The sequence below is a fragment of the Nicotiana tomentosiformis genome, chromosome 11 (assembly GCF_000390325.3).
Source record: "Nicotiana tomentosiformis chromosome 11, ASM39032v3, whole genome shotgun sequence".
NCBI classification, from domain to species: domain Eukaryota; kingdom Viridiplantae; phylum Streptophyta; class Magnoliopsida; order Solanales; family Solanaceae; genus Nicotiana; species Nicotiana tomentosiformis.
This window is the reverse complement of record NC_090822.1, coordinates 29,420,065-29,434,207: the sequence shown is the minus strand read 5'-3', so window position 1 is coordinate 29,434,207 and position 14,143 is coordinate 29,420,065. Positions and strand designations below refer to the sequence as shown.

The 14,143-nt window shown below is 37.3% G+C and overlaps 1 protein-coding gene, 1 long non-coding RNA gene and 1 other non-coding gene across 3 annotated transcripts; all 3 read left to right on the top strand.

Moving 5' to 3' along the window:
* The first annotated feature begins 6,482 nt into the window (after positions 1-6,482).
* Positions 6,483-8,853, top strand: LOC104118890 (large ribosomal subunit protein P3-like). Its single transcript, XM_009630271.4, has 2 exons — positions 6,483-6,805; positions 8,540-8,853. The coding sequence occupies exons 1-2, from the start codon at positions 6,608-6,610 to the stop codon at positions 8,705-8,707; spliced, it is 366 nt and encodes a 121-aa protein (XP_009628566.1). The 5' UTR covers positions 6,483-6,607; the 3' UTR covers positions 8,708-8,853.
* LOC108948983 (uncharacterized) lies at positions 6,812-8,426 on the top strand. Its single transcript, XR_011411896.1, has 2 exons — positions 6,812-7,811; positions 8,105-8,426. It is a non-coding gene; the product is annotated as an uncharacterized lncRNA (long non-coding RNA).
* LOC117273113 (small nucleolar RNA SNORD14) lies at positions 8,110-8,232 on the top strand. Its single transcript, XR_004503076.1, has one exon. It is a non-coding gene; the product is annotated as a small nucleolar RNA SNORD14 (small nucleolar RNA).
* Positions 8,854-14,143: the final 5,290 nt, after the last annotated feature.

The following is a 14,143-nucleotide window of genomic DNA, read 5'->3' as shown; positions in this document are numbered from 1 at the left end:
GGCCAAACTAAGGTACTAAATAGATGTTTAGAGACCTACTTAAGATGTTTTTGCTTTGATGATGCTATTGGGTGGTACTCTTGTATACGTATGGCTGAATACTAGTATAATACCTCTCATCGCTCTGACATCCAAACCACTCCTTACGAAGCCCTTTATGGTAGACCACCCCCATTGCACCTCCCTTATTTACCAAGAGAGTCCTCTTCTGCTGAAGTTGATAACACATTACTTAACAGAGAGGTAAAGCTGCAGTTGATCAAACATCATGAAATTATGGCATTCTATACCCCAAGGAGGCCATTCGGGGGTTGAGGCCACATTAAAGAGTCGATTGGCATTGTTTTACTGAAAGAAAATCAGAAAAGATGTGAAGATCTTTGTGCAAAATTGTGATGTATGTCAAAGAAACAAATCAGATCTTGCTGCATATCCTGGATTGCTACAACCACTTCTAATTCCATATGTGGTTTGGTCTCTGAATAGCATAGACTTTATTTATGGCCCTCCTAAGTCGCATGTCTATGAGGTCATATTGGTAGTGGTGAATAAATTAAGCAAGTATGGGCACTTTATACCTTTAAAGCATCCTTATTTTGCCCAAAGTGTAGCCAAGGTATTCATGGATGTCATTGTTAGATTACATGGATTACCTGATAATATTACAAGTGATCAGGATTAAGTGTTCTTAAGCTCATTTTGGCAAGAGTTATTCTCTTTATAGGGGGTACAACTCAATACTTCTTCAACTTATCATCCACAATCTGATGGCCAAACTAAGGTACTAAATAGATGTTTAGAGACCTACTTAAGATGTTTTTGCTTTGATGATGCTATTGGGTGGTACTCTTGTATACGTATGGCTGAATACTAGTATAACACCTCTTATCGCTCTGACATCCAAACCACTCCTTACGAAGCCCTTTATGGTAGACCACCCCCATTGCACCTCCCTTATTTACCAAGAGAGTCCTCTTCTACTGAAGTAGATAACACATTACTTAACAGAGAGGTAAAGCTGCAGTTGATCAGAGAGCTCAACTCAGAATGAAGCAACAAGCTGACTCCCACAAGAGTGATAGGAACTTTGAGGTTGGAGATTGGGTTTATTTCAAGGCTCAACCCGACAAACAAATCACTGTTTCATCACAGCCTCACCACAAACTTGTTGCAAAATATTATGGACCATTCCAAATCATTAAGAAGGTGGGACCAGTGGCTTATACTCTCATATTCCCAACTTCTGTCAAGATACATCATACAACGCGTGTATCCTTACTGAAAAAATGCTATGAAGTGCCAGACCACATATCCTACCCTCAAGTCATTGATATTGCAAACCCACACTGGCCCAATCCAGAGTTGATATTGCAAAGGAGGGTGGTTAAAAGAGAAAAATAAGGTTGTGGCACAAGTCTTGGTTAAATGGGAAGGTTTGTCTGTTGACAACACCACGTGGGAGTTCTATACTACTCTGCTAACTAGGTTCCCAAATTTTGATCATTCTGGTCAAGGATATTTTGTACGAGGGAGTATTGATACATGAAATTCAAATGAGAGATTCCACGTTATCCAAATTCCATGTCGGCTTAGAGTTAGTTAGAAACTGTTACAAGTTGTTAGAATTAGTTAGGAATCAGTTGGTTAGTAACATTGAAAGAGTACAGGTTGTAAAATCAGTTAGCATTTCATTCCCTTCATATAAATAATTGTATTACAGAGAGTACATTTCATAATTATAAGATTCAACTTTTCTACTCTACTATTCTTCTTCATTCCTTCCTCTTTGAAATTTCTCTTCTTAAACCTAGTTGTTCTCTCGAGCTTCATTGTTAAGCTCTTGATCAGCTGCTGAATCCTCGAGTTCTTTGGAATTCTTGCAATTCAGTTAACAGATTCATATAAAGTTTTATGAAATATTACAAATCAATAGATTTTTTTCTTTTCAAAAGTATGAATACTCAGAAAAAATATTTGGCGTTGAATTAGATTAGAAATAATAAGTTGGTTCTAGCTTCAAAAAAGATTCATCTCCAAATTTTTCCTTCCTTCCAATATATAGGATTTTAGCTTCCCTCAATGTTTTCACTCCTTAAGTTGGAAAACTTATGCTAGTTAATTACTTTCTAATAGTCAATACATGTTTTTATATAACAATATTTTTCTCGAGTAAACTTGTATATAGCTTGACTAATCAAGAAATATCTATTACCATAAACACATGTATAGGGTAATCCTACTCAAAAATAACTAGGTAGACAAAAAATATTCACTTAGCCGTTTGGATATAAGAATTGTGAAATTCCGAGAAAAATGAAATTTTTTCCAAACAGAAATGGTATTTGAAAATTAGAGTTGTATTTGAACATAAATACAATTTGGAGCTGTTTTTGATTTTTTGTGAGTGATTTCAAGTGAAATTTTTTAAAAAAATCTTTTTGAAGTCTTTCAATTTTAAAAAAAAAATCGAAATTCAACTTCAAGTAAATTTTAAAAAATTTATGGCCCAACACTAATTCGTAATTTTTTTATGGCCAAATGGGCCTTAATGTCATGAAATTCAAACATTAGTTATCAAGCTAATCTGTCACGGGCCGACTTCCTTACGCTCGCCAGCGGCACCTGCAATTCCCCTCATTGTAGGCCAACCTCTCTCCTTTCCCAGGTTTTCAAGCACAATCTTGTTCCAGTTGGTGGAACTCGCCCATGAGGCTCGCCCCAACTTGTGCCGCCCGTAGGATGTCTAGGCACTTGGCCCTATACATGTCATGACGCTTCTCATCTTAGGATCATAATCCATGCGCGCCCTGGGGGTTGGCTTAGGACATGTCTTGTCCTTCTCCCAAGACTAAGCATAGCTCTCGCGTACACAACCCAATCCTCAAACTTGACACTCGCCTAGTGCATTCGCAACCGGCATGTGCTTTACCCAAGTAAGGCAACCTTTAGTCATTGGCCATTGTCATGCGCGTCTTTCGTGTCATGCCCATACATAGCCCTCACGACACACTTCCATCCCGAATAGTATAGTACCGCCCCACAACTGCACGTTTAGGCCAACAGACACTTGCTCGCATGGTTGAACCCAAGCCATGCTCACAAGTCGACACACGATGCCCCTAAGATAGGTTCATCAAGTATCCAATCGGCACGGAGGTCTTTGTCCAACATTTTGGTAGCTCACGGGGCAGGCCGTCCCACACATCGAGCCTCCAGCACCCTTTTGGTGCCCAACGCTAGCCCGAAAGCATCGCGTCGTCCATAGAGTTCCCTAACTCGTATGGATACCTAGGACACTCCTTTGAGTCATCCAGGCAGGCCCTTGAGGTTCCCCCTCAAGGTAGCTCACTTAATACGGCTCAGTGGCAGCACATATGGGGGAGGCAGGTCGGAGCTTTCATCACCTATACCCCCTTATATATGCTTAAAATTAAAAAGCCCAAGTTACCTGAGTAGACAGATCTAAGTCAGATAATCAGAAGAGCCTTTTCTCACCAGTTTTTGGCCGAAGTCACACCCCCAAAGTGCGGGTTGTGACATCCTCCCACACTCATTATGTCATTGTCCCCGATGACACATCATGGCCTATGACATCCGGAGTCTGCCCCCTAAGGTATGTATTTCGCGGCTCCCTTGGTCCTGTGGTTTGGACTTCCTCAAAGTCCTTTCTCAAAAGGAGTCGTGCCCCATGCACTTCTCCCCAAAGTATCTTCCAAGCGCGCCTCTGCACTTCACCTCATTTTGGTGTTCACTTGGAAAGCGCCTCCGCACTTGCACCATCTGGTGTCTAACTTTGTAATTGACCTACACTAGTCAATTACACCATGATCCTCACGACCTTCATGTCCATCTGAAGCTTTACTTCAATGGGAAGCATATTAGCGTGCTCTTTGGCGTGGCTGTAGTAGCTCAATCGCTCACATAACCTTAAAATGCCCTCCGACATGGCTCCTATAGACTTTCGCTCACATAACTTTTCCCTTGCCTTCATTACCTTGAAGATGTGTTTGCTTCCGGACTCACAACTTCGCCCTTATGCCTCTTGCATAGGCGGGATCCTCCCACACTCAATGTGGAGGATACTTCTTAGCGTTGTCGTCCCACTTGGCATTCGGCCAACTCTTGGGATGACTCTTGGTGAGTACTACATTCTCGAAGTCATAGCATCGCCGCATTCCCGAACAAAGCTCTTTGTTTTCCAACTGCCACTTCCTCAGCAAGTAACCAATGTTCCCAATAGTAGGTTACTACTCTCCCTATAGTCAGGTACTCGCTTGGTCCTGCTAGCACGACTTCTCGGTCCGGATGTACCACGCATTTGGACTCTTACCGGTCTCCGATCATTCGGCGTACCCCTTTCTAGAATGATGACACCTTCTAACATGGAAATCCACCCAATTCTGTAGCTTCGTTATTCCCTCGAATTCATCTCCTCACCTTGGCAATGCCCTCAGGCAATTCAAAAGTCTATCCCGTAGGAAAGATACTCAAATGATGCGTCGCATGCATCCTTGGCAAGATCTCCTCTATGATCATGCTAAATGTTTATAGTCCATGACTCCTACTCTTTGCAACATAGTTGCACGACCTGGCAAACATGGCCTTCTCTTGACCATCCGACTCATCGGTATATCACCTCATTCAATAGGAACCTAGACTTTCGAAATAAAATGGAATCGCCCATTTCTTTTTTCGACCAGCAGTATCGGGTTCTCGATCTCTGGTGGCATATAAACATCAATTTATTCTTTGACATGATCTCTGCACTGACATCTAAAATGCACTCGCCATCTCTACCCTTTGCCTTGACATTGTGCCATGGCATAGTATGCCTTAATCAGCTCTGATACCACGTGTCAAGGGCCGACTTCCTTACGCTCGCCAGCGGCACCGAATTGCCCGTGCGGCGCCTGCAGTTCCCCTCACTGTAGGCCAGCCTATCTTCTTTCCCAGGTTTTCAAGCACGATCTTGTGCCTGTTGGTGGAACTCCCCCATGAGGCTCGCCCAAACTTGTGCCGCCTGTAGGATGTCTAGGTACTTGGCCCTAGACATGTCATGGCGCTTCTCGTCTTAGGATCATAATCCATGCACGCCCTGGGGGTTGGCTTAGGACATGTCTTGTTCTTCGCCCAAGACTGAGCATCGCTCTCGCGTGCACAACCCAATTCTCAAGCTTGACACTCGCCTAGTGTATCCGCAACCGACTTGTGCTTCACCAGAGTAAGGCAACATTTAGTCCTAGGCCATTGTCATGCGTGTCTTTCGTGCCATGCCCATACATAGTCCTCGCGACATACTTCCATCCCGAATAGTGCAGTGCCGCCCCACAACTGCACGTTTAGGCCAACAGACCCTTGCTCGCATAGTTGAACCCAAGCCATGCTCACAAGTCAACATATGATGCCCCTAAGATATGTTCATCAAGTATCCAATCGGCACAGAGGTCTTTGTCCAACATTTCGGCAGCCCGCGGGGCAGGCCATCCCATACATCGATCCTCCATAACCCTTTTGGTGCCCAACGCTAGCCCGAAGGCGTCACGCCGTCCATAGAGTTCCCTAACTCGTATGGATACCTAGGACACTCCTTTGAGTCATCCAGGCAGGCTCTTGAGGTTCCCCCTCAAGGTAGCTCATTCAATACAGCTTGATGGCAGCACGTATGGGGGAGTCAGGTCGGAGCTTTCATCACCTATACCCCCTTATATATGCTTAAAATTAAAAAGCCCAAGTTAGCTGAGTAGACAGATCTACGTCAGACAATCAGAAGAGCCTTTTCTCACTAGTTTTTGGCCGAAGTCACAACCACAAAGTGCGGGTTGTGACATAGTCGCTCTAGCTCTTTGACGGCTAGGCTATCATCTTGAAAGCTCACATATATTATTATTCTACGTTGAATATGGGTAAAAAGTTATGTCATTTATAATTATCGTCTAATAACTATCAAACAAATACATAAAGAACAAGAGTTCTCTAGTGAAATTCCACCAATATCAAACACTCTCAATCACTTAATTGCACTCTTTAATGACGATTCTCTTTTTCGCCCTTAATTTGTATAGTTGGATTTCTAATATTGTAAGAATTTAAATTTATATATTGATAGTGTAAAAGTTATTTAGATAAATTAAGTATAACTTATTAGGTAAAAAAAAGAATAATTTGATGTACAAAGTATCTCGTATTCAGGTTCGAGGAAAAGCCGCATCTCAGAGGTTGTGATGCAGATAACTTACTCTAATACAAATATTAATGACTGCTTCCACAACTCGAACTCATGACCAATAGATCACACGAAAATAACTTTACTATTAGTCCAGTACTCGCCTTCGTTAGGTAAATATTTATAGTTTGGAGCGACAAATTAGTAATTCATATTAAAAATATACACACACCCCCTTGAAATAACATTCAAAGAAAATTGTTGAGGACAAAATCGTAAATATATATATGCCCAAGAAGAGGGTATATTAGTCTTTTTAAATGGTACGCTAACAGCCCTAGGGTTTCTCCTCCTCAGCTTCCTACAAAAACCCCATTTACACACGACTCCTAACGCCTCTGTATCATTGAGAGAGAAAGCTAGAGAGAAACAAAGAGAGAAAAAATGGGAGTTTTCACATTCGTTTGCAAAGGTTCAGGAGATGAATGGAGTGCTAAGCAACTGAAGGGTGATCTAGAAGCGTCTGCTTCTTGCACCTATGATCTTCAGCGCAAGCTTGTTCAAGCTGCTCTTTCCACTGACTCTTCTGGTGGCGTTCAGTCCTCTTTCTCCTACGTTACCCCTTCCTCCGCTGTCTTTCAGGTATTTTCCTTTCCATTAAAAGAATCTTGAAAACTTTAATTGGGTCTCTTTTTGCTTTTTGTTTTGATGAATCGTTTTGAATCTGGGTTTTTTTTGTTTTCCTTTTTGTTCTAAAATTATCTGTGCAATTTTGACTTGAATCACGCGTATTATGGTTTATTTTAGGGTGTGAGAATATTAGGATACATGTAAATAATTGAAAATAATGTATTCTTGTCCTAGTGTTAAAAGATGTTAATTTAATATGTGTTTGTATGTACATATGTATGTATATGTGTGTGTATGTTTGCGTGTGTGTAGTGTAGTGTAGTGTAGTGAGTGAACATATAAGCAATGGTTGAAAAGGTAGCCTAATAGGAAAAGCTTAATTTTTTATTATTAAATGAATTTGAATTCTTGAAAATTGTGGTTTGTGCCAAAAATAGTATTTGTTGTAGAACAGGCCCCAGGGCTTTAGTTTAGAAGCATGATGTGTGGATAAGCACGGCGTTTTTGAACCCTGTGGTGGTCAAGAGCATGATATTTAAGTGGAGAAAAATAGACGGTTGGGCTGTTGTCCATATAGTTTTGAACTGTGTGCCACTGCAGATCGGAGTTAGCAAGTGGAGTTGAATTATATGAGGAATTTTGAATGGGAGTATGCTTGTTTATCTGTTTGATTTAGCTCGAGAATTCAGTAGTGTATAGATTTTGTTTTTCTGGTTCTCGTGCAGTTTTTATGGTACTAGTAGATAGTTTTACCTTTTTGATTAGTTGAAGAACAAAACTTGTATGAAAAGAAAAGAAAGCTTTTAATGGATATTTGGTTATTTTCCTGTATTAGAGATGATACTTGTTGCTATTTTTGTGCTTGTAATTGTGAAAATAGCTTGCTTTTAACCCCTTAAACAGAATGTAGTGGAATTTGATGATGTTTGAGGTATATAATTCATCGGTCAAATAAGTTTGGTGATTGATGTAATTATTGGCATAAATCAGTGCTTTATGTTTCTGCTTGAGTGCTTTTGTGGGGGCTATGTGATGATGCAATTGAAGGTTTCTTTTCCACATTGTGTTCTATCACAAACAACCTCTTTCTTTTTATTGCTATAAATATATTGCGAAAATTTGTGTTTAAACCCTTAAACATAAAAGGAACTACACTGGAATTTGATGATCTGTTTGGTTGCTTGATGCCATTCTTGGCATAATTAGTTACTCTAGTTTGTTTATTGATGCCGTTCTTGACATAGTTAGTTACTACTTTTGGTATTTTTGTTAATTGTTTAAGTGCTTTATATTTTTGGTTGAGCGCATCAGTGGGGGATCCGTGATGATACATTTGAAGGCTTGTTTCTCAAAACATTCGCAGTGGCCGCCTAAATCTTTCGCCTACGCCAGGCTTGAGAGATAATGCTGCTTTTATCCTTCCTTGGATGTCTGAGATCCCCCCTCCCCCCTTTTCAATTTCCAAATTTCTTTCTTTTGCACGTTGTGTTCTATCACAAGCAACCTCTGTCTGTTTTTCCAGTTTTCTATTTGAATTTTGTGTTTGTAGTCTTTATTTTGAAATGGTTATGGTTCGAGTGGAGCCTATATAGAGAATTTTTGTAGCCAACACACATAGTTAAGTGATTTGACTTGATTATTTGGCGTCTTTGGTGATGTGTCATAATACTGTTAAGCATTATCATTGTTGATGTCGCTAGGAGAAGCCTTTATTTATGTTATCTTCATGTCTTGCATCTTATGCAGGTGATCATTGGTGGCGGTGGGGGCGGTGGCTTCATTGGAAGCGGTGCCGCAGCAGCAGCGGCTCCTTCTGGTGGTGCAGCAGCTGCAGAAGCACCTGCAGCTGAGGAAAAGAAGGAAGAGAAAGAAGAGAGTGATGATGATGACTTGGGATTTTCACTCTTTGACTAAATTGGTTATATAGTAGTACAATTTTCAGTTGCTCTGCATCTTTTGTCAGTGTCACTATGTTGGCCATAAATTTTTTATAAGCATTTGATTTATCAGTTGTTGCTTAGTCATCTAATGACATTGTGTTCTATGGTTCTTTTGACTCACTTTGCTCTCATTTGGTAACTCTTAGCTTGTCTCTAAGAGAAACAAAAAAAGAGTTTTAATCACACTTTTATTATTTAATCATGGTTAGTTAATATTTGGTGCAAATCATCATAAGGATCGAACACGAATGATTCCCAACCAAAATTTGATAGGTTTTACTCTAGTCTGAATTGTATAAGCTTGAAGACATGGTATGTTTGACAATCTTTTGATTTGGGTTGGTTTAGTCAATGTAACTAACCTTCTAATTTCAGAAATATCTGAAATCTCCCCTTTGCTCTAATGTTTGATTACGCAGACCACCCTTGTTATCAAGAATGTTGAATTTAGTGATCTAATCAGATAGTGGAATCTTCTCGTTCTAAGGAGTAACATTTATCCCTCTATTTTATTCTGTGTTAGTTTTATTAGGCAAAAAGTTTAAACATATAATTTTTTTAATCTTGTGATCTTAATTAAAGGTGTAACATAGAAAACTTAAGAGAAAGTTGTCATTAGATAAAATGAGAATGTTAAATTAAAGATTTACTAAATATATAAAGAAGCATTCTTTTTGAATGTAAAAGGACTTCAAAAGTAGTAAATATTTTTAGCTCAATTGACGAATAGAAGATCGACATGAGATAGTGATGTGGTAATGTTCTTCGTATAGAATCTCATGTGAATTTCTCAACTGTTGTGTTAGACATTGGCACAAGCAAGAACGCAACGAGAGGAAATCAGAAGAAAGAGCGATTTGAATCGCCTATTTTTTCCCCTTCGTGTTTGCAAGATTAAAAAAAAGTAATTGAACTAAACAGTAAATAAGAGGCATAATATCAAAATAAAAAGATGCCCATTCCATTGTATTTGGATATGGAAAGAAAGAGGAATATTAAAACAACAACAAGCTCAATATATTCCCACATGTAAGGTCTGGGGAGGATAGTGTGTGCGCAAATTTTACCTTTACCTAATGAAGGCAGAGATTGTGTTTCCAATAGACGATGAAAGAGGAATAGTGTTAAGTTAATATTTACTTTTTAAGTGAAAACCAATTAGGCAAGATATTCATCAATTTACACGTTAAAAAAGTGCATTCCAGTATGCCAAAAATTTATACATTGTCAACTCCTATGTTGAAGAGGGAAGGTCTCTAATATTTGTCAAACCAGATAGAAAGTCTATTAAATCTTGATAACTAAACGGGTTTTCATGCATTAGCAAGTTTAATTTAACATATTCCTTTGTCAGCGTGTTAATGAAATTATGTAACAAAATATGTAGTAATAAAATTTTATCAGAAAATCTTTGTTTATTACAAAAAGGTGCTACCAATAAACAAGATTTAGTTTAACAACATATTTGTATTTTAAAAAAAAAAGAAGATTTGTTTGAACGTTTCATAATTAGTTCAAAATTTGGAAAACTAATATATATGTTGTGTTCAATCAAAAGATTCTTGTGTTGTGACAATTTTGCATAAAAAAACTACTACTAAAATTCCTATTTTCTTAACTAAGGAATCTAGTGTGTTTGGGAAGAAAAAAAAGTTTTAGAAAATAAATTTTTTGAGAATTTTTCTGAAAAATACTTTTTAATGTTTAGTTAAAGAGTGTTATAAAATAAAGATTGTAATGTAGAGACAAATATAGAGAGAAACTGATATATTATTCAAACTTATCTTCATAATTAACTGAAATCTCCTCTATTTATAGAAAAAAGCAAGTTGTTGTGTAAGCTGCTTCTGCCAGTTGCTGTGTAAGCTGCTACTATACCAGATATAGATAATCTTCTACCGGAGGTAATATTTATCTGTAACGAAGTACCGACAGGATAAGCTCATTGTACCAGATATGGATAATCTTCTACCGGGGGTGATGTTTATCCATAACGGGATACCGAAAGGATAAGCTCATTTGTACCATATATGGATAATCTTCTACCGGGGGTGATGTTTATCCATAACGGGGTATTACAAGGATAAGTTCATTCAGGAGACTTATTTCCAATAGAATACTAAATAGATAAACATATTTACGGCGGAGTCTCATATAGATAACCTTCTTCAGGAAGCTTATTTACAACGTAGTACTAAATGAACATCCATAATATAATATATTTATAACACTCCCCATTGGATGTTCATTAAAAGATAATGTGCCTCATTAAAACCTTATTAGAAAAAAAATCGTGGGAAAAATCATAGTGAAGAAAAAAGAGTACACATATTTAGTAATACGCATAACTAGTTGTCTCGTTAAAAACCTTATAAGGAAAACCCTGTGGGAAAAACCTTAGTAAGGGAAAAAGAGTATAACGCATATTTTATTCCCCCCTGATAAAAACCTTGTTTCAAGTATTTGAGTCTCCGCATTCAATCTTGTATACCATCTTCTCAAAAGTTGAAGTTGGCAAAGATTTAGTGAATAAATCTGTCAGATTGTCACTTGAACGGATTCGTTGCACATCAATGTCACCATTTTTTCTGAAGATCATGTGTGTAAAATAATTTTGGTAAAATGTGATTTGTTCTATCTCCTTTTATAATTCCTCTCTGTAATTGGGCTATGCATGCAGCATTGTCTTCGTATAAAATTGTGGATCTTTTATCACATTCCAAACCACATTTTTCTTGAATAAAATGAATCACTAATCTCAACCATACGCATTCCATACTTGCTTCATGAATAGCTATTATCTCAGCATGATTTGAAGAAGTAGCAACAATAGATTGCTTTGTGGAACGCAATTATATGACAATACCTTTATTAGAATAAAATAAACCCATATCAAGTGTTCCCTTTAAATATCGTGATATATGCTTAATCCCGTTCCAATGTCTCTGTGTAGGAGAATAGGCTATATCTTGCTAGTAACTTAACAGAAAATGCTATGTCAGGCCTTGTAGCATTAGCAAGATACATAAGTGCACCAATTGCACTAAGATAAAGTATTTCGGGATCAAGGAGTTCCTCATCCTCTTCTGAAGGTCGGAACAAATCCTTATTTACTTCAAGTGATCGAACAACCATTGATGTACTTAATGGGTGCGCTTTGTCCATGTAAAAACGTTTTAAAATCCTTTCCGTATAGGCGGATTGATGGATAAAGATCCCGTCTGTTAAACGTTCAATCTGCAGACCAAGACAAAGTTTTGTCTTTCCAAGATCTTTCATCTCAAATTCTTTCTTAAGATATTCAATTGCCTTTTGGAGCTCTTCTAGAGTTCCAACAAGATTTATGTCATCAACATAAACAACAAGTATAACAAATTTTGATGCCATTTTCTTTATAAAAATAGATGGACAAATAACATCATTTATGTAATCTTCTTTCATCAAATATGCACTGAGGCGATTATATCGCATGCGCCCAGATTGATTTAAACCGTACAAAGATCTTTGTAATCTGATTGAGTACATTTCACGATACTTTGAACTATATGCTCCAGGCATTTTAAATTCTTCAGGGGTCTTCATATAAACTTAATCAAATGAGTCATATAGGTTATGACTTATATTTAGATAGCATGAAATCTTTATGTGTCTGGATTACAAGTCCGATCCTCACAATCTTTTACAATATTATGAACTATATTGTATCAAATATATCGTCGACGATCATTTTGTATCGGTTCCTAAGCGACATAACTTGTTGAGATCTCATCACTTTCTTTATTTTCAGGTACCTGAACTTCTTTGGGGGTTTCATGAAATGTTATGTCGTGGGCTCTTCTAGATCTCATATCCTATGATCATTTCAATCATTTGCTCCTATCATTTTTCAAGGATTGTTACCTTTGGAACAGATCGGTTTACTACGCTTCATGCGTGCAGTAAACTTTATCCTTCGGGGACTTTAATTTTAATAGGAGCATTTGCATCTGAAATATGATATTTAATTTTGAATCAGCAAATGCTTCTGGCATTTGACTTGAATTATCTTCTAAGTGAGGATCATATTAATGATAATTTGATTCATATAGCATATTTTCAGTTGTTTATTTCATCCCCCAAATATTAGAAAAACTAACACATATCCCCAATCTTCTTTGGGAAACCTATCTTTGTGTATTATGGTAGAGAAATTAATCATATGCCACACATCAAAAGTTATTAGATAGTAAAAATATTTGGTTTCTGACCCTAAACCAATTGTGAGGGGAGTACTTATCATATATTGTTGGTCTGATGCATACAAGTGTTGTATGCAATTTAGAAAATCTCAGACCAACACATGAGGCTTTGTTCTCATAAGCAATAGTTTAGCCATTAATAGGAGGTATTCAATGCTAAACTATCTTGGATATAAACTAGCATCATCAAGATGAACTATCTTGATTTCATAATCTGAAAATTATGCTTTTAATTGAGAAAAGCAATTTCAAATGCCAAACTGCAAGTTGACAATAAACACACATGTAACCATCTCATATATGCATCTATAAGTGGTTCACATGATAGGTGAATTGGCCCATATTCACATTTTATATATTCCATAATTCAGGGGTCTTAGTCCCAACTTTAGCTGGTATAATCAATTTATTATGAGAATAAGCAACACAAGAGAATTCTTGAAGAATCTTCTAGTTCTTCAGTATATGCTTATCTGAATTCTCAAATAGCTCATTTAAAAATGGCAAATGAAAAGTTCAAGTTTATCATGACATGTGCTATCTCTTAGTAAGCTTCTGATTTTACTATAGCATAAACTTTTGCATTAGTAAACTTCTGGTTTACTGTGATACACGATGGAGTACAAATTGAATAATAAGGCGGGTAACTTCTCACATACATATTATTTTACCCCCTATGATTGTGGAAACATGAAGATTTTCAATCTTCCAATTATTTATAGTCTCAGTATGATAACCATTCGTATTAGTAAACTTCTAGTTTATTACAACATATGTTCTGACCACAATCATATAATATGAATGACAAATTTGCATAAAAGCTCTTCGGGAGCCTTCAATTTATTGTCCACAATCAAATATTATTCAGGCACTACTTGTGTCATGTGTCTTCTAGACAAACAGTTAGCTCTTCAGGAGCTTTTGATAAATTTTGTACTACCAAATATCTCTCAGACACTTCTGGTATCATGCGAGAAAATTTCTTCAAAATAACATAAACAAAATAAATATGATAGTAAACATCATTATCAAAGTATAACTTTTATTTATGTACAACAATTACATAACCATACTATCTACTACAAACAATAAAAAATAAAATATTTACATCTCTACAGATTCATCACCGATCACATGACTTGTTTTTCCTTTCGGGAGTGCAAAGTAATCAG